The sequence below is a fragment of the Poeciliopsis prolifica genome, unplaced genomic scaffold, assembly GCF_027474105.1.
Source record: "Poeciliopsis prolifica strain line A6 unplaced genomic scaffold, Auburn_PproV2 SCAFFOLD005, whole genome shotgun sequence".
Lineage (NCBI taxonomy): Eukaryota > Metazoa > Chordata > Actinopteri > Cyprinodontiformes > Poeciliidae > Poeciliopsis > Poeciliopsis prolifica.
In genome coordinates, this window is record NW_026562380.1 from 16,177,666 (window position 1) to 16,195,173 (window position 17,508).

At 41.8% G+C, this 17,508-nt stretch overlaps 2 protein-coding genes across 2 annotated transcripts in view; one reads left to right on the forward strand and one right to left on the reverse strand.

Moving 5' to 3' along the window:
- Positions 1-8,183, forward strand: part of lrpprc (leucine-rich pentatricopeptide repeat containing) — a 59,469-nt gene extending 51,286 nt beyond the window's left edge. Inside the window, exons 33-38 of the mRNA XM_055029889.1 lie at positions 2,684-2,811; positions 2,901-3,016; positions 5,992-6,066; positions 6,182-6,266; positions 6,680-6,822; positions 7,924-8,183. Of these exons, the coding sequence (XP_054885864.1) occupies positions 2,684-2,811; positions 2,901-3,016; positions 5,992-6,066; positions 6,182-6,266; positions 6,680-6,822; positions 7,924-7,980 (604 nt within the window). The 3' untranslated portion in view covers positions 7,981-8,183. The remainder of the gene's footprint in view (positions 1-2,683; positions 2,812-2,900; positions 3,017-5,991; positions 6,067-6,181; positions 6,267-6,679; positions 6,823-7,923) is intronic.
- Positions 8,184-8,999: 816 nt separating this feature from the next.
- Positions 9,000-17,364, reverse strand: abcg8 (ATP-binding cassette, sub-family G (WHITE), member 8). The gene is made up of 13 exons (XM_055029890.1): positions 17,126-17,364; positions 16,330-16,431; positions 16,068-16,215; positions 14,728-14,966; positions 14,503-14,635; positions 13,525-13,794; positions 13,243-13,396; positions 12,382-12,480; positions 12,105-12,304; positions 10,996-11,072; positions 10,305-10,572; positions 10,110-10,237; positions 9,000-9,773 (listed from the first exon to the last, which is right to left on the reverse strand). Exons 1-13 carry the CDS (start codon positions 17,168-17,170, stop codon positions 9,636-9,638), a joined length of 2,001 nt encoding a protein of 666 aa, XP_054885865.1. The 5' UTR covers positions 17,171-17,364; the 3' UTR covers positions 9,000-9,635.
- Between the last annotated feature and the right edge of the window lie 144 nt (positions 17,365-17,508).

The window sequence follows — 17,508 nt, forward strand, 5'->3', positions numbered from 1 at the left end:
TGTGTCTCTCCGTTCTTGGCCGGTACTCTCTCACAGTCCTCCGTATTTTTGTTGAACACGTTTCACTGTAGACTCTGACATTAGCGCCTTCGTGTCGCTTCGATGATCCTTCTAGATTGTTCTCGGCCGTCTTCACCAGGTTCTCTCCAGTCCATTAAGTCAGATATTTAAAACGTAGACATAATTGGACTTGATCCCCAACAATTCATCAATATAGTTTAGGTTTCATAATGCAGGCCAATTTTAAGCTTCTAGATTTTAAAATAAAATTTGCTTAAAAGTCATGAAAAGATCTTTTTATGTTGTGTAAATAAAAGTTTAGAAGTCAGATTTACAACAAAATATAACATGAACTCTGACACTTCTGCCTAGAAGATTGATCAAATATTCCTGATTTACTCAGGAAGCTTGTTGAAGGCCACAAAAAGCTAAGACATTTAACCACACATCAGCAGGGTTGCATGTTCATGTCTGAGTCAGTATATATAATTTTGGCCCTTCTTGAATTGGAGAAGATCTGCATTACATTCAATCTTAAGCGCCCAGTTCTTGTTACTTTGCATTTTCAATTCCACTCTGAACAATCTTCTCCCCAAATTAATGGGACGATGAGTGAATGTAAACTCTGAATGACGAACTGAACGAATACAATTTCTTCCTTTGTTTAAACAAACATAATAATTTAATAGCGCAGCGGCAATGTGAGAGGATTGAGGATGACGCACTCTTACAGTAAAAGCTTGCAGGGAGAGCGAGGCGTCGAGGACAAAAAGGAAACACGAGCATAATAGCTTTATTCATGGGCCCGTCCTCCTCAGCTGCGTCTCAAACAAAAGAGAACAAAATAATAAAAGGCGCTGCGCATCAAAGTTTTATCGTGCCACATGCCGCATTAGCGCGTGCGCTCCTCTCCCCGGCCGCCCGTGCCAACTCGGAGGGACAACAGGAAGTGCAAAAAGGCGCAGTGATGTTACGCCCGGTTGGACATCGCAGCGCCGGCCTGTCAGCTTGAACCCTGACCCCAGCGAGCGGCGGCTCTGAGCGCCCGCGACACACGCTCCAGCGTCGCATCTGAGTGGAGCTGACTGGTTAAGAGCCGCAGCGGAGAACCAGGCCGGTCCGGGAAGCCTGGTGCCACATTTAGAGGGGGCCCCTCGCTGAATTATTCAGACGGTCCCAGTCGCAACAATCAACGCAGATATGTTCCCATGCTTCTACACACACACACACACATCATTGGTGAAATATTTATCACGGCTGGCGAGGGGCAGGCAGAGCGCGGGCAGCGTAAAGTGTTTGAGCTCAGGTTGCCAGATTGAGTCGTATTAGATTTGTTGTGCTTTGGTTGTGGCAACCTCAGCATAAAAAAACAACTAAGCAATAAAAATCACAGGAACGTCTGAGGAATTAGTCCCAAAGGGAAGATGAAAAGGGCACAAAAAGACATATAAGTTCATGTTTTAAGTCCAAAATAAGCAATATGGGGCATCTTTATTGTCTTTGTTGGGTTTTTTAAAAAAAATATCCACTCATATTAAACATTTTGCTTACAGGAAAACATTTAGCATCTCTCAACTAGTCCATTGATGTTCTTTCTGAATGCTAAAATATAAACAGGTTGGTGTGAAATAGTTTCTGCTTACGTGTTTATTTTATAGCAAATTGACTTTAGAGAGGATAGATCATACACATTTCATTCAAAACTATGATAATAATAACAAATGACCAAATACATGCCCATAATCAAAGATTTTTAAGATATTTCTCCAAAACAGGGACAGCTATGTCAGTTACCAAGAGCAAAAAAAAACAACATATATATAATCTCAAACAAGAAAACATGGTGATATAATGTTTGATCTATTTTTATATCAGATGTTTATGAAAATTAACTCTTTATACCTAAATGTATTCACTTTCCTATCTAGACCATTTGATTCATGTGTGCCAATCACCTCAATGACTTCAGGTGTGTAAAATCCAAGCAGCTGACCAATCAGAATGCTTCTACAAACGCTTGTTTTAGCAATGATGGAATAAGTGATAAAAGTATGTCTGATTCATGCTGGTATCGTATTGGGTCAACATCGGTATGAGCCAATGCTCAAAGCTGCGATATGGTTATTGTAGCAGGAGTGAAACCAGCTCACATCTGTCAGCTGCTTTGAAGGAGCGTCCCATTTCTTTGAGAAGTTAAACGCTACCGAAATTGAGTCCCGAGAGATTGGGGTAGGTCTAAATGTAGGAAATGGGATTCAGTCGAAATCTCGTCTAAATTGAAGGGAATTTATGCATGAAAGCGTACGGTCATGACCTTTATCTGTTCATCTGAACGCGACCAGGTTCATCAAATGTCAATGTTGTTTATTAATGCATTTAAAGGCTGAAAATCTTGAGTTTTTAGTCTCTTTTATTAAACAGGAAAAATGAGTTTTCTCTGTAATTCACCTGCAAATGAACTGTTGGTGCTTATCGAGTTAATAGCACTTGATTTCCAATACAATTTTCAGGTTTTCATTTTTCTGATATTTCACTTTATGCTGATCAATTAATTTAATTTAATTTAAGAGGGAGAAGCTCTTAAACTCAACAGATGTCATGTTTATCCAACCCGATCAGCCAGTTGATGTATATTGTGAGGTTTAGTAAAACTGAGTGAATTGACATTTTTATTTCTCCGCAGCGGCGATGTGGAGTCGGCCGTCGACTTGCTCGAAGGACTCTACATGAGTCCAGACAGCTCCAACCCCAGCATGTCCTTCGTCTTCAGGAAGGTGATGGAGACTGGGAACGACAAAGCTCTGGACAAACGTGAGGAGCTGCAGTAACAGAAGCGTGAGCAGTTCCTTTCCCAGCAGATCTACATTGAAATAAAACCACGTGTTTTTGTGCTGCTGCAGTGAGCGCGATGGCAGAGCGGCTGGCCAACCACTTCGCCTGCTACAGACCACTTTCAGATCTCTTCCTGCAGCAGCTGCATATGGACAAAGTGGAAGATGCCAAGTTCCTTCTGGCTGTGAGTTTCGCTGTGTGAAACGGAGCCAAGATGTTTGAACACCTTTCAACATAATTTATATCTCTAATTTGTTTTTTTTCTATCCTCCCTGAATGACGTCTGAATTTGAATTTTCAGATTTATTTTTCTCACTTGTCAGAGGTTGAGCTGATCGACGGTGCGAGTGGATGTGTGTGTGACGAGCTCAGATAGAGGTGTAACAGGACATTATTAACAGGATATTATTTAGCTTTCATAGAAATCAGAAGTGCTCCTCTGCTGCCCTTTACTGAAGGTCCTGTCCACAGTTTAAACATAATATGAGCAAAACGCACATAGATACTGTTTTCTGTTTGAATCTTCTTTTGTGAGAAGAAAGTCAGATAAGTTCACTCGCTTTTAAAGTTTTCTTTTCCCATTTGATCATCTTAGTGCTCTAATATTTTTAATACCTGTAAAAACATCCTGTTTTCTTTCCTGGTACCTTCCTTAAAGCAAACCAGCCCTACCTGAGGTTGGTCATTCTTGACTTAAAACATTTATACCAACTACTAACAGCTTAAACTATAGACATATACATATATAACACATATATTTTTATCCCTATATGTCAGTATTTCCAGGTAAATGAGTTATTTTTGGGGTAAAATTAGGGAAATCTATACCTGGCTCTTTTTAGTGTGGCTGCACAACTCCAGCATGAGCTATTCATGAGTTAGCAGGAGCTTTTGATAGGTTTTTGTTGTAAATATTAAGTGACAGAATATACGTGGATGTTAACATTTCAGTTCGCATTTAAGTTACTGATTAAAACATGAACTTAGTGTTTCTGGGACAAACCGTCCTGTAAAGACTGATGTAGAACACGTCCTCTCGCTCGTGTCTGCAGTTAAAGTTTGAGTTTAAAATTTGCCTTCGAGACCCGAAATAAGCCGGTGTGCCGCATTTTGCCTTCCTGCCCCCGCACCCTCACTCTCCGCCCTCCCTTATTCTCCGAGCCGCTCCTCCCGGGTCATTGGAGGGTAGCCGCTCAATTCCTCCATCCCATCACAAGTGAAGCAGGAGCAAAACTCCAAAAAGCTTTTAAGTAGGCAAGCGGCCCGTAATGACGCCGAGGCTATCAGGAGAGAAGGAGGTGAGGTCGGTGGGGGATGGAGTCGGTCATTAGGCGGCGACGCGGCGCTTAACGAACCCGACTGCGGCGGCTCTCGCGCCTGCATGTGCATGAATGGGTCGTTTAGCAGGAGGAAGGGAGGATTCCCAGGATACACCGGGCTTTTAGGCAGCATGTGAGCGGAGCGGGGTCCGTTCTGTTAAAGAGTCGCTGCTGAGAGAGAGGAAGAGAGAGAGACGTGTCAAGGGAGAGAAAAAATGACTGGAAGGAGGGGAGGAGGAGGCTGAAGCAATGTATTCAGATGCAGTCTTGGTCTAATTGCCTGATTGTACCAAAGCTGTTCCGCCACTTTAGTGACTCCTGAAGACTGTTGCTGTGTGTGTGTGTGTGTGTGTGTGTGTGTGTGTGTGTGTGTGTGTGTGTGTGTGTGTGTGTGTGTGTGTGTGTGTGTGTGTGTGTGTGTGTGTGTGTATGTGTGTGTGTGTGTGTGTGTGTGTGTGTGTGCTGCTAAAAGCCTTGCAGGCCACTCGCTTTTAATTCTGTACGAATCGGAGGAGTGAAACGCGTTAGTTTACGACTGGCTTGTAATCAGACCTCTCTGACGCTCAGCTGGCGATGTTAATGCATCTCCTCCTAACACATTAAAGACTGAAGGACTCTGTTGTCCTACCTTATGAGGCATGTTTCATAAGCTTCAGGCTATTATAAGTATGTAATATGTGAGCTGTGCAAAGCAAAGGAGACCTGTCATGCATTGGCATTTTAATACTTCCATTTGGTTCTCTACTGAGTCTAAAAACAACAAAAGCGCTTTAAAGAAAAAAAAGTACATGTCGTTTGGAAAATGAGCAATTTCAGAACACATGCCGTTACCTAGTAATCCTAGTGTAACTCCAGCACGTTTGCTCAGCTGGTTTTACTCCTGTAATCACAATGGCTGCTGGAAAAGACAAGAGTTTTGTTGTTGACTTACAATCCAGAGACCACTTACTGCAGTCTTGCTGGTTGTGCAGGAGGCTCCACTTCTGCTTTTCAATTATGTATGGCTGTATAATTCCACATCTGTTTGCAGCTGTTTTCATGTGTGAGTGTAAATGCTGAGTTTGGGTGGGGGGGGAACTTAAAGTGACAGGTACCCTAAAACATCTCATTCAGACTGAAATCTCATTAACTAAGAATTATTTAGCAAAACATGTTTTGCATAGTTTGGTAACATAATTTGTTGCCGTATGGAAGAAACACACTTCTGTATGTAAACCCTCCCCCCAAAAAAACCTCTTGATTACTTACATATTTTTAACAGGTTACAATTTTTAGTGCAATTAATGAAGTGAAATTAATGTGTTGAAGTTTCCCACGGGATCTAAAATTTCTCAGAACAGCCTTACTTGTATGTTTTACTCTTTCTTTGTTTTTATTTGCCTCCCTTACAGCTTTTGATCATTACTTGTATAATAGTTACCTAAATACTTTGAAGTAGAAATTCCTACTGAAGCTTAAAGAGGTCAAGATTGCTACGATGAAGTACGCTAAATCACTTTCCCTCCTCATTAGCGTTTTATTTTCTGGTTTTCAAGCTGAGCAGGAGACGGCCCGTCTGAGCCCACATTTCCAGTTACACCAAGTAGTTAGAACTGAGCGGTGATAATGACGCTTTCTGAAGAGAACATGTACATTGACAAAGAAACAAGGAATTATAAGAGCCATTGTTATCCTTTAAGCTGAGCGTTACCATCAGTGCTGCTATGAATATGCAGGAGTGCATCAGAGTTTACACTGTGACTCAGAGTGAGGATCACAGGCTGGAGAGTCGTCTTGACCTGCGTGAGTGGAAACGGATCAAACCCGCGTCTCACTTCCTGTCTTGTCTCCTCCCTCGTAGCGCTTCAACATTCTGGCCGAACAGAAGGAGATTTTGCTGTCCTTCATGACCCAGGCGGCTCAGATTCCAGGACAGGTACAGTCTGGTGATGGCGTTCCTCATGGATCTGAGCTTTCACGTATTTTTGTTTTACTTCTACCAAACAAAGCATTAAAACCACTCATTTGTAAACGCACGTTTACGTTCGCAGGTCAGAAAGATCAAGAACCTGCTGAGCCTGGTTCCGGACTTTACAGACAAGGAGACCGTGTACTCATACCTGATGAAGTGTCACGGTAAGACCAGGTGAACTGGGCCAGCACCAGTTCAGAGGTTAAAACGTAGCTAATCAGTTTGCCCTCTGGCTAGCTTAGCATGCTAAATACCCCACATATTTTCTTTTCCTTGGTTATTTCCAATACTTTACAAATATAAATATATATATAAAGTTTTGCTTTCTTGCAAAAATCAAGTCTTGCCACGCATTTCAGAGTTTGCGAGGCCTGAACTTTGACTAGGCCATTCAAATACATGAATAAATGTAAACAGTTTAATTGTGGCTCTTGCTGTATGTTAAGGGTTGTCATCTCTGGGTGAAACAAAAACTAAATCGTTTCCATTTGCTTACATCTATTTACTTCTCTTCGCCAACTTCCTACTCACCTATCTGTTCTTCCCCTCATCTCTCTCTCTCTCTTTCATTTGGCAGCTCTGGATAAGGACCTGCAGTCGGCCAAGGCTCTGTACGAACAGAACCAGAGAGAGGGTGTCGTCATCAACGATCTGTTTCTCAAACGGCTAGCTGTGCTTTACCGCGAGGCAGGAGAGACCCCGCCCTTCCCTGAGCCCCCTGTGAGTGAACAAAGAGCTGAGCCAAACCAGAATAGCAAAACGTGGGACATGTTTGATTCAAACAAAATAAAAAGATCAAACTCTTTGCATGAATGTGCAGATGTGGAGTTTAGGGGATAAAATAGAGGGATAGAAAAACTTTCCAGTTCACTTTTACTTCTGTTAAACCGCTGATTCGTGTGAACATTTTGGGAAATGCGCCCTCGAATATCTTCAAGCCTTGGAGATATTCTTGTCCGCTCTCCGTCCTAACGCTCGCTGCGCTCGTAATGTGAAGAAGCAGACCTGCAGCCGGCGGTCGCCACGCCACAGAAATAGACATTTCAGCAGCATTTGATGTGTCGACCCAAGAGCCGTCGACTCTTACCTCCCCATCACTCACCTGCAGGACCAAGATAGAAGGAGAAACAGATGAAGGTGGAGGAGCTGCTGCATAATTCAGAGTGTGTCAGCGTAGCTAAGAGAGGCCTGGCTGTCTAAGCAGAGGAGACGGGGAGAGTGGCAAGGAGAGGGAAAGGTGAATATTTATACTCTTTAGAAGTTTCTACAAATAGGTAAAAAAGAACCTTCTCTGTAACTTCTCCATATCAAGCTTTGAATGATTTCTGTTGTGGAAAAACCCAACCAAAAGCAAACAATGATTGCTGGAAAATAAGTTTCTGAAATCCTGCCAAGATCACTCTCTCTGTTTACGTCCCGCTCAGCCGTTTATCAGCATTAATTGCCGCATTAGCGGGCGAACGCGTCGTTGTTAGGAGCCGCCATAATCTGCAGAAAAACTCTCACCTTCGTTCCCCCGACTGCTGCTGCAAAAAAAGAAAAAAACAACACTCTGTTTGGATCAAAACACTGATTAATTATCCAGGAACAAGAGGCAAAAGAACGGAAGTGTGCGTTTGGGGAGCGAGCTACAAATCCCCGATTTGTGTATTAATGGGGATTTAAAGATGAAACGAGACAACCTGGTTGGAGGCTGGAGGCTGTTCAGACCGACCCAGGAGGGCCTACTTCATCAAAGACGCAACAAATCGAAACAAAAACACACAATTTATTTATTGATTATTCACTTGCTTGACTTTATTTCTCTTTTACCTTTTCCAGGAGTCCTTTAAGTTTTATGCAGAGAAGTTGAGAAAGAAAGACACCGCCAAGGAATAGAGTCATGACCGTCTCCCAGTACCAATCCCACCGTTTAGTTGTCTTCTTTTCTTGTTTTTCTTTTTTATAAGTTGTTGAAACAAAACTGTGGAAAAATGTGTTGTACCTGTTTTAGCCTCTGTCCACTGAAATGACTATAAGGTTCATGAAAATGTCGAATGTACAGAAGTATTTATGCTAATAAATGATGAGAGGTAAATTGAGTCTGTTCTGAAATGTTTTTTTTTTTTATTATTATGTTTCTTTCTGCAGATTTTTACACATTTTTGTTCATTTAACTTATAAACTGAAGTTGAGGTCACAAAACTTGCAAAAGCTTTTTAAAATATGATCTGGTACAAATATAAAGATTTACATTTAAGAACGTACACTTGGCAAAATAAACTTTGAGCATTTTCTGAGTAATTACATTTCTATAGTTGCAACTAACATGAAATTCTGAGCATGTGTCTGTGACAAAGACATTAAATTATTTCCCTCCATAAATTGTATTTATAAAATGAAATGGAATAACTAGAGAGAAATATGAAACGTGGTTTGAGAGTGAAGAGAATTATTTATCCAAGAAAAAAGAACTTGCGGAAATCTTCACGATCTTTTCTCGCTCACCGCACAAGACTCCACTGTTGAAGGAAGCGCCATGTTGACGTGACTTTTAAGTTTCCTAAACAACCGTTAAACAAGAATTAGAAAACACTACAAATCTGACAAAATACTTTTGTCAGATCAAACCAAAAAATAATTAATGATGGATGTTGGTACTTTTTCCATACTCGAGAGCTTAAGAGTCTTTCATGTTCTTCTTTTTAGCCTTTTTTTTTTGTCTATAAACACACAGCTGACAAGCTGTTGGCGCTATCAAAGGGCGAGCATTAGATAACACAACCCGATGTTTCCAGAGAAGATCTGGGGCTGTTTGATGTCATTAAGAGTAAATAAAAATAAAAAAAAAACATCTAATGTCAGCCAGGACATCTTTTAAGAGGATAGATGCTGCAGATGTTTCCCTCACACAAACGTTCAGTTGAGCAATTTGATTTAATTCTTTATTTGGACTCAGACTCCAGTTGTCGGTTTAACATTCAACTTTTTGGCCTTTGCACCAGTGCAAAAGCGAACACTTTACATAACAACTACACAAAACGCACAAGTCTTTAGGGTGACTGAGGAAATCTGCACTAGATTAGTTTTCACTGCTCTACATACCGACACACATTGTCACAGTAAGCTTAAAAATCTCCCAGAAACAAAAACAAACGAACCACAAAGCTGTTTTAGGAAACGGAACAAGCAAAAGCTGCAGATGGGATGTCTTCCAAGGGAGCGCTCCAAGAGGGGAGGAAAATCAGAACTGAATCTGGATGTTGTCGCGGTCCTCTGCTGCCATCCAGCAGCACACAGTGGTACAGAAACAACTCATTCGTCTCGCAGCAAGAAGCAAAAACAGAATTACATTCACCATTTCAAACACTGTTCTGACAATTTCAAAGCAAAACTTTATCCTCTCAACTTCAGCACCCAGACATGGACAATAACAGCATAACCCTGAATGTTCTGCGTCGACCCAGTCGAACGACCATCTACTTTTACAACAAAAAAACCCAAAATCCTATGTGGAGTAAACAGGAAAGTGCAGACATGTGGCGTCTTTGTTTTCACCAGTCCTGGCTGGACTTCTGCTTGATGAACTTCAGGCAGACGTAATAGAGCACCATGAAGCCGAAGCACACGCCCACCAGCACCAGGTAGCAGGAGAACAGGGGGTACTGGTTCAGTTTCATGGCCTCCACCACCTGCAGGACAAACACACGACTTTCATCCACTCATCCTGACCTCTCAACGCTCATCATCTGCTAATTAAGAGGCTTTAATTGTAAATGTACAGTGGGAATTTTGATTTATAGAGACGAATTGAGAGTTTTCTCCTCTGTCGGCAGGAGAGCTCTCCTGTAGCGGTCTGTGTTACAGTGAGTATGAAGAAGCCTCTGACTGAAGATGCTGTTTTCCCCGAGACAGTCTCATGAAAAGGACGGTGGGGGTTCGTCCAGTTTTCTTGACTGTCAGGAGAATCCTTCTTTTGCCTCGTCGCCTCAAGCTCACAGTTTGAATGCGGCGGCGCTCCTACTCACCTGTATGCCGTCAATGTTGAAGGTGAAGTTTCCTATGGTGACCGGGTACTTGTTGCCCCGGAACTGCACCTGCAGCATCCCGTCGAAGCCCCAACGCATGAACGAGGCGTACGAGAGCCACGAGGCCACTGGAGAGAAGAGACGAGCATCAGCAGACGTATTTTAACATCCCGACTCTTGTCGCCTCCTCCTCACCCAGCCACATGTTCTCCAGGCTGATGACGAAGCCTCCAGTCAGGTAGAAGACGGTGAACAAGGCGTTGCCCATGAAGGCGGACGTCTGCAGGGTGGGCAACGCGGCGGCCACGAACAGAGCCATGGCTCGGCTGCCATAGACCATCAGCCACACCAGCAGAAAGAAGAGCAGGAAGCGGTCCGGAGCCTGGTTAAGACCCGCTAACCAGTAAATGGGCAAACCATAGACCAGGGTGAACACACAGTGCTCTGGCAGCTCCCCCAGCACCTGGAGGACACCAGATGGTCTGTTCAGTAAATATAAATATATATATATATATATAGATATATATATATCTATATATATATATAGATATATATATATATATCTATATATATATATAGATGTCTATATATATATCTATCTATATATATCTATATATCTATATAGATATATATCTATATATAGATAGATGTATATATATATATATATATATATCTATATATATATATATCTATATATATATATATATATAGATATCTATATCTATATATATATAGATATATATATGTGTGTGTGTGTGTGTGTGTGTATAAATGGATACGAGTGTTGATCTTGGCTCACATACAGTTGCTCTCATTTCACATTCCAGCACTGTTGCGCTCATGGAGCAACAGTGACCCCTACAGGAGAGAGGGGGCATCTCTTTACCTTGGCAAAGAAGTAGGAGGTCACGGAGTACATGCCGTCCTCCAGCTCGTGGTACAGCATGGCCCGCTCCGTGTGACCTGCAGAAGGGAACGTCACTCAGTCAGGCGACAGGACAGAGTTCAAGTTCTTTCTTTTTTTTTCTTTCTTGGTTTTAAACTAGGTTTAGATTTAGATCCCACACATGCTGTGTCCGAATTAATTAACTCTTATAATTGGTATGTTGCTTATGTCTTCTGCTGAAGACATGTGATTTGTTTGGGTTCTTTTTTGTTTGTTTGTTTGTTTGTTTTTTGCTTCTTTACTATTCTTCAGTTTTCTTTCTTTTTCTGGCCGATTAGTGACATGAGATGGCGGGTCTGGTCGCCCTGCTGCGTCAATGCGTGAGAGATCAGATGTTTCTATGCAAGCGTGAACAAAAGTGGAAGCAGATTTTCTTTTTCTTTTTTTTTTTTTTTTTTTTTGTCTTTTTTTTTATTTTACCGTGATTAAATTACACAAGGAGCTACAAATGGAAAAGATTTCCACCAAAGTCTTTCCAAAACATGTTTTGGAAAGACTTTTCTATTTCTTTCATTACAAAAATTGTAAAGTAATAAGTTTGAGACATAAAGGCGGTCTTGGATAAGTTTTAATAAGTGATGAGTCTTTTGAAAAATTGTTTTCAGTTCTGTGAAATAATAATAATCACATTGTTGATTAATTGCATCACATGTATCTATTTTATTGCACCAGAAAATTAACATAAATTAAACACTGACCCCAGAATTTAATAATTAGCTCACCAGATTAAGTTTTTATTTGTCACTGCTGGCAAAAATGCTAATTTAAAATCACAAACATTTTTTTCGGCAATATTTAAGCCAAAGATCTTTTAGTGAGATTTCTGGGTAGATTGTGAAGAAAAATGAAGGAATGCCACTGAATATAAAAGCACCAAACATTCCCTCTTTCTTTATTGAAGTGAAAGTTTACCTTATAGCATTTTGTGCTTCAAAACACTCAAATGAAATCGTTTTAACCAAAGCCACCCAGCTTCCTGTTGCTTTCGGCGCATCGCTCGACAAGTAAAATGTGGCTTTGCGTTTTACGTTTGGGACCCACATGCTTACATTTAGCTATGACGTCCAGCACCACAGCGAACGGGGTGAGGGCCCCGATCATGTAGAGGAGGGCCACGGTGTCCTGGATGTTCAGCCGCTCCTCCCCGGCCCCGTAGTACAAACATCCGACCAGCAGGGACATCAGCAGGGCCTCGAAGCCGCGGACCAACAGGGACACCAGGTCTCTGAAGTCGTTGTACATGTGGCGCCTGAGGGGGGGTGGGAGCACTGGTTAGTGTCTTGCTTCTCCCCCCATTCCTGGGGATTCTGGGATGCGTCGCCTCACCTGATGAGGGTGGTGAACTGCTGCAGCTCGCCGGGCAGCTCGTTACGACCTCTGGAAATGTTAACGACTTCTTCTCTGTTTCTGCTCGGCTGCTGAGCGCTGCAGAGGACACCGAGGCAGGACGGTTATGTTGTAAAGACACCCATGACCCATGACAAACCTTTGAAACACGTCCGGGGAGCACCGGCAATCTCCGATAGGGGCGAAGTGGGCAGACGCCCAGGGCGGCTGCTCCTGTGGGGCGGCATCAGCTGCCACACTAATATACAATTTTGCAGTTAAATCTGTACCTTATTGAAAAGTATGAAAAGTAATTGTTTTACAGAGCACGGGACTTTTTATAAGGGTTGTGCAAATTAATTTGTGTTGAAGTACAGCAGCATAAATTCCCTTCTTTAAAAATACAGCCGGTGTTAATTGACAGTGGAGCAGCAAAATTTGTCTTGATCAAAATGCAACATTAGTACAAATAATGATGTAAAGGTTTGAGTAACAACGCGATTTATTTTACTTGCATTTATTTTCTACTGTATTTATTGTTTGTATTTATATTGTGTACTTTTAACTGCATTGTTTATGCCCTGCTATGTGTGTTTAAAGTATTATTCTTGTTTCTCTCACATTTGTTGAAAAAAAGTTTGAGCGTCTCTTTGGTTATCTTCATGATGATTCATGGTGGATCACGTAGGCCCAGGGCACCGATCACGCTAGGACCGGCCCTGCCAAACAGAACCGTTAAAGTTTCCAGCCACAAAGCTGGTTCTGACCCGAAGCACAGGGGAGGACAGATAAAAAATAATAAATGCAGAATGACCCAGACTTTGTTCTGTTAAGGTTTTCCTTCAGTGAGAGCGAGCCTACCTCTCTGCGCACGCTGCACTGGTTTCAGCTGGTTTCCACATGTGGTCGTCGCTGTCTTGAACCTTTTCCTTGAACTGCTCAGATAAAAGTCTGGACCGCTCCAAACACTCGGCCTCACTCTCAGGACTGCGCCGGTCGATACTGATCAGATCAACTGGACAAAAACGGACCCATTTTTTAATAACAAATGTAAAGCTTCCAAAGCCGTGCCTTGGAAATATTTCCATTTCATTTCTGAGTAAAAGTGATGCCAGTAAGTGAAGTTTTGACGCTCAGACTGACCATAGAAGTCTGAGGGGTTGCAGTACCGTGGGCAGGGGTGCCCAAGACCGGTGAAGTAAGGGACCATATTGCGGGCTGCGCCGAAGTAAACGGCTGAGCCAGAAGAAAGCAGGACGACGAGGTCAAAGAGCTGGAAGATGTCTGACCGAGGCTGGTGGACCGACAGCAGGATCAGGCGGTTCCCCTTGGCGAGGCGGGACAGGGTTATGACCAGGTTGTGGGCTGTGAAGCTGTCCAGACCCGAGGTGGGCTCATCCAGGATTAAAATACCTGAACCAAAAGAGAAATGTGATCAGTGTCTGTAAAAAGTGGCAGCACTCTTTTGATTTGTGTCCAATTTTTCTTGGTTTTCAGGAGGGGTGGGTCTTAAAGAGGCAGTAGTTCAGGGCTAAAAGCTTTGGGGGTGCTAATATATATATATATTTTTTTTTTTCTTTTTTTTTTTTTTCATAAATGAATGTTTCCTTTTTTTAAGCTTCCAAAGACACTATAATCAGTTAGTAATCACAAATTTAACAGTAATTTACATTTACTTCATTTACTTTTAATAAACTGATTTTTCCAAGCCTTTCTTCAAACTGAAGCACGTTCAACATGCTGATCTAATAAGCCAAAAACTGTTAAAGCATATTAAGTCATAAGAAATGTAATGTGTATAGACTGTGTTTAACTGGAAAAAACTCTTACTGCTGAAGTAACTTATACCTGAAATATTGATTTTAGAAACATTGTATTTTAGAAAAAAAAGATATTCGCTGGTCTATTAACATGAGTTTGAATCCTTGGAAAGTGTTTCCACTGTGAAAAATGTTTGTTGTTAAAATCACAACCTGTAAACATACAGAAAAATAAATGTCAGCTGAAACAATGTCTACATCAGCAAAATCTAAAAACAAAACAAAAGACACATTTTTTCTGCTTTGAATAAACGGGAAATGGGTGCGTTTAATGAGATGTTAAGGGTTTGGTTTCTCTCACCAGGGTTCCAGAGAAGCTGAACAGCTATACTGACTCTTCTTCTCTCTCCTCCAGAAACCCCCCTCACGTAGTCGTTCCCCACCCTGGTGTGCGCACACTGCCGCAGCCGCAGCTCTGCAATGACATCGTCCACCTGCAGCGGCAGGGGTCACAGTTTTCCTTGTCAAACATGGCCGTCTTCCCCTTCACTCACTTCCCGTGAAGGCGCGAAGCGGCCCGGCTCACCCTCTGGTCCCTCTGGGCCTGGGAGAAGCGGGAGGGGAGCCTCAGCTTGGCCACGAAGCAGAGGGTCTCCCGCACGGTGAGGTGAGGGAGGAGCCGGTCGTCCTGGCGAACGTGAGCGATGCTCTTCTTCACCAGCTGCGGCGTGTTGGGCTTCCCGTTGATCAGGATGTGGCCGGAGGTCATTCTGCCGCCCTCGTCCCGACAAGTTATGATGTCCAGCAGGGAGGTCTTCCCGCAGCCTTAGGAGGTTGTAAAATACAGAAGAGCACAGAAAGGAAATATGCCACTCAAAACCTTGATTTTTAAAATTTAAAGAAACTTTAATGTTTTTTATTTGGATTTTATGTGAGTGCACTCTGCACTCATAAGTGCAGGATGCACTTTCTGCCTTTTTGTCTTTCTGCTTTTTCAGTTGAAAATCTGAAAGGTGTGGCATGGATTTGCACTCAGCTACCGTGACTCAATACATTTTAGAACGACCTTTACTACAATTAATCCTGTCATTTAATTTTGGGTTTATCTCTACTTGATAAGCACATCTGGAGACTGAACAACATTCTAGATGCAATATTTTCTTCTTTTTGTTCAATTAAAGTCTAAAGCTTTTCCATTTGCCCAGTTCCATAATAGCTCAGGCTCAGTCAGATCACACAGAAAGTGTTTGTTGGACGTCAGATTTAAGATTCCCAAATGGATTTATATCTGAACTTTAGCTGGGCAACAAAAACTGTCCACCATTCTTTCCATTTCTACCGCTTTTCTTCTAGGATTGCCCCACATTTAACTCCAATCAAAAAAATGTCTTATTTGTACTCCATTTCATAATTACAAAGTATTTTGTGTTGGTCTGTCTTAAAATCTCAATAAAACACACTGACAGGTACAAAACCTGAGATTTGAATACTGATGAACAGCTCTAAGTACAAAACAAATTTGTTTTTCTAAAGTGATTGACTGATATAAATTAAATAAATTCTATAAATATATATGTATGTATCGATATATATATATCTATTGATAGAATTTTTCTTTTAAGCAACCCTACTCATAGGAAAATAGCAATAAATCACATTAAAGATTACATGGACTGATTTTTTTTTTTTTTTTTATGATTTTTTTGTTTTTTCAGTAACTTTTGAAATGCAAAGCAGGATCTTCTTCACTCCAGGTGAAGAAAATTGAGTTCAAAGAAGATCATTAATAATCTGTTAGATGCCACAGTGACGCCACTCAGTGCCTCAGGGTTGCAGCTCCGGCAGAAAGGTGGAATAAACAACGACAACAAAGTCTGCGCCGTAATTAGAGAAGCGATTTCAAATCCCGGCGCGTTGCTGTCTCACCTGAGCTGCCGATGACCGCCAGCATCTGTCCGCTGCGGACTCGCAGGCTCAGGTCATCGATGGCCGGATGCTTGTTCCCTTTCACCTCCCACGGCAGTTTGAACTCGGACAGTTTCTCATACCAGGGAATCTGAGCCGACGTGTCCACCTGGACGAAAAAACAACAAAAAAAAAACCCAAAACAAAAACAAAGATTTAGACGCGTTCAAGAGCCTGGACGGCAGGCGGCAATAGAAAGGTGAAAGCGGCGTAAGAAGTGGACCTCATAGTGCAGGTTGGTGACTTCCAGCTCGTTGCACTCGCCGCTGTAGGTGAAGTAGAGGCTGCTGTCCTCGTCGGACGAGAACAACTCTGTGTCTGTGTGCTGTCACAAAGCAGGCCACTTTAACATCAACCATCAGATTTACACAAATAGATACATATACATTTATCTATTTTTTAAAATAATTTCATTACTCACCTAACAACTAAGACAGCTTTAAAGTGTGTAAAGAAGCAGATGCAGCTCTTTACATGTCATTTTCCTTGTTTATTTTTGCAAAGTTTCAACCATCTGAATAGATTTCTAGTTCATCTTCTCAACGTTTCTCAACTTGTACGAGCAAATTTAGGTTGCTGTTGTTTGACTAAAATCTGACAGTCTGTTAGACTCGGTCTGCTCTGTGTTTCAGCTTCAGCACATATTCTGCTTCACATGCATCTGTTTATATCTTTGTGCAAATAGTTGCTAAAGATCTCCTGTGGGCCAGAAGTCAACTCACAGATATTTTTGCCCGTTTTTTTATTTTTATTTTTTATCAAGTGTTTAACAGTAAATAGTCTACTGCAAAGATCTGAACAATTTGTGATATTGGAGCAATTAACTAAAGCTTCAATGCCCAATTGTCAATCATAAAAAATAACCCTAAAGGTTCTCTTTTTTTTCTTCTTTTTTTAAAACACTTTTGATAAATGGTCAGAAGAAAACCAAACCGAGTCAGTTTGGGAAGTAAATGAACATCAAATAAGGATTAAAGTGAATTTTAAGAGAGAGATTGGATTGTTCTGTCCTGACTGACCTGTGAAAAGCTGTTTATGTGTCTGAGGCCGATTTCTGTGTCCATGATGAAGCAAGCTTAGCTTTTTTTGTTTGTTTGTTTGTTTTCCTGTTAAACACCAGTCCAGCGGAAGATCTCCTCTGAAAGCTCCTTCCTTTTCAAGTCGTCCAGGCTCATGTCGTGTCAGTGCTGCGGCCGCAGCGTCGTGATGCCAGCTCCGTCCAGAGACTTGGAGTCTGTGAATGAACTTAACCTGTCTGAGTTTGGTTTTTGTTTTATTCTTCTCTCGCCCCCTTTCTTTGTCTTTGCACAACTCCAGACCAAAGTTCTCAGAGATAACCGGTATTAACCGTGCCTTTTATGGCTTTGAGGGACACCACTGACACAGCTGCACAGAAACACAG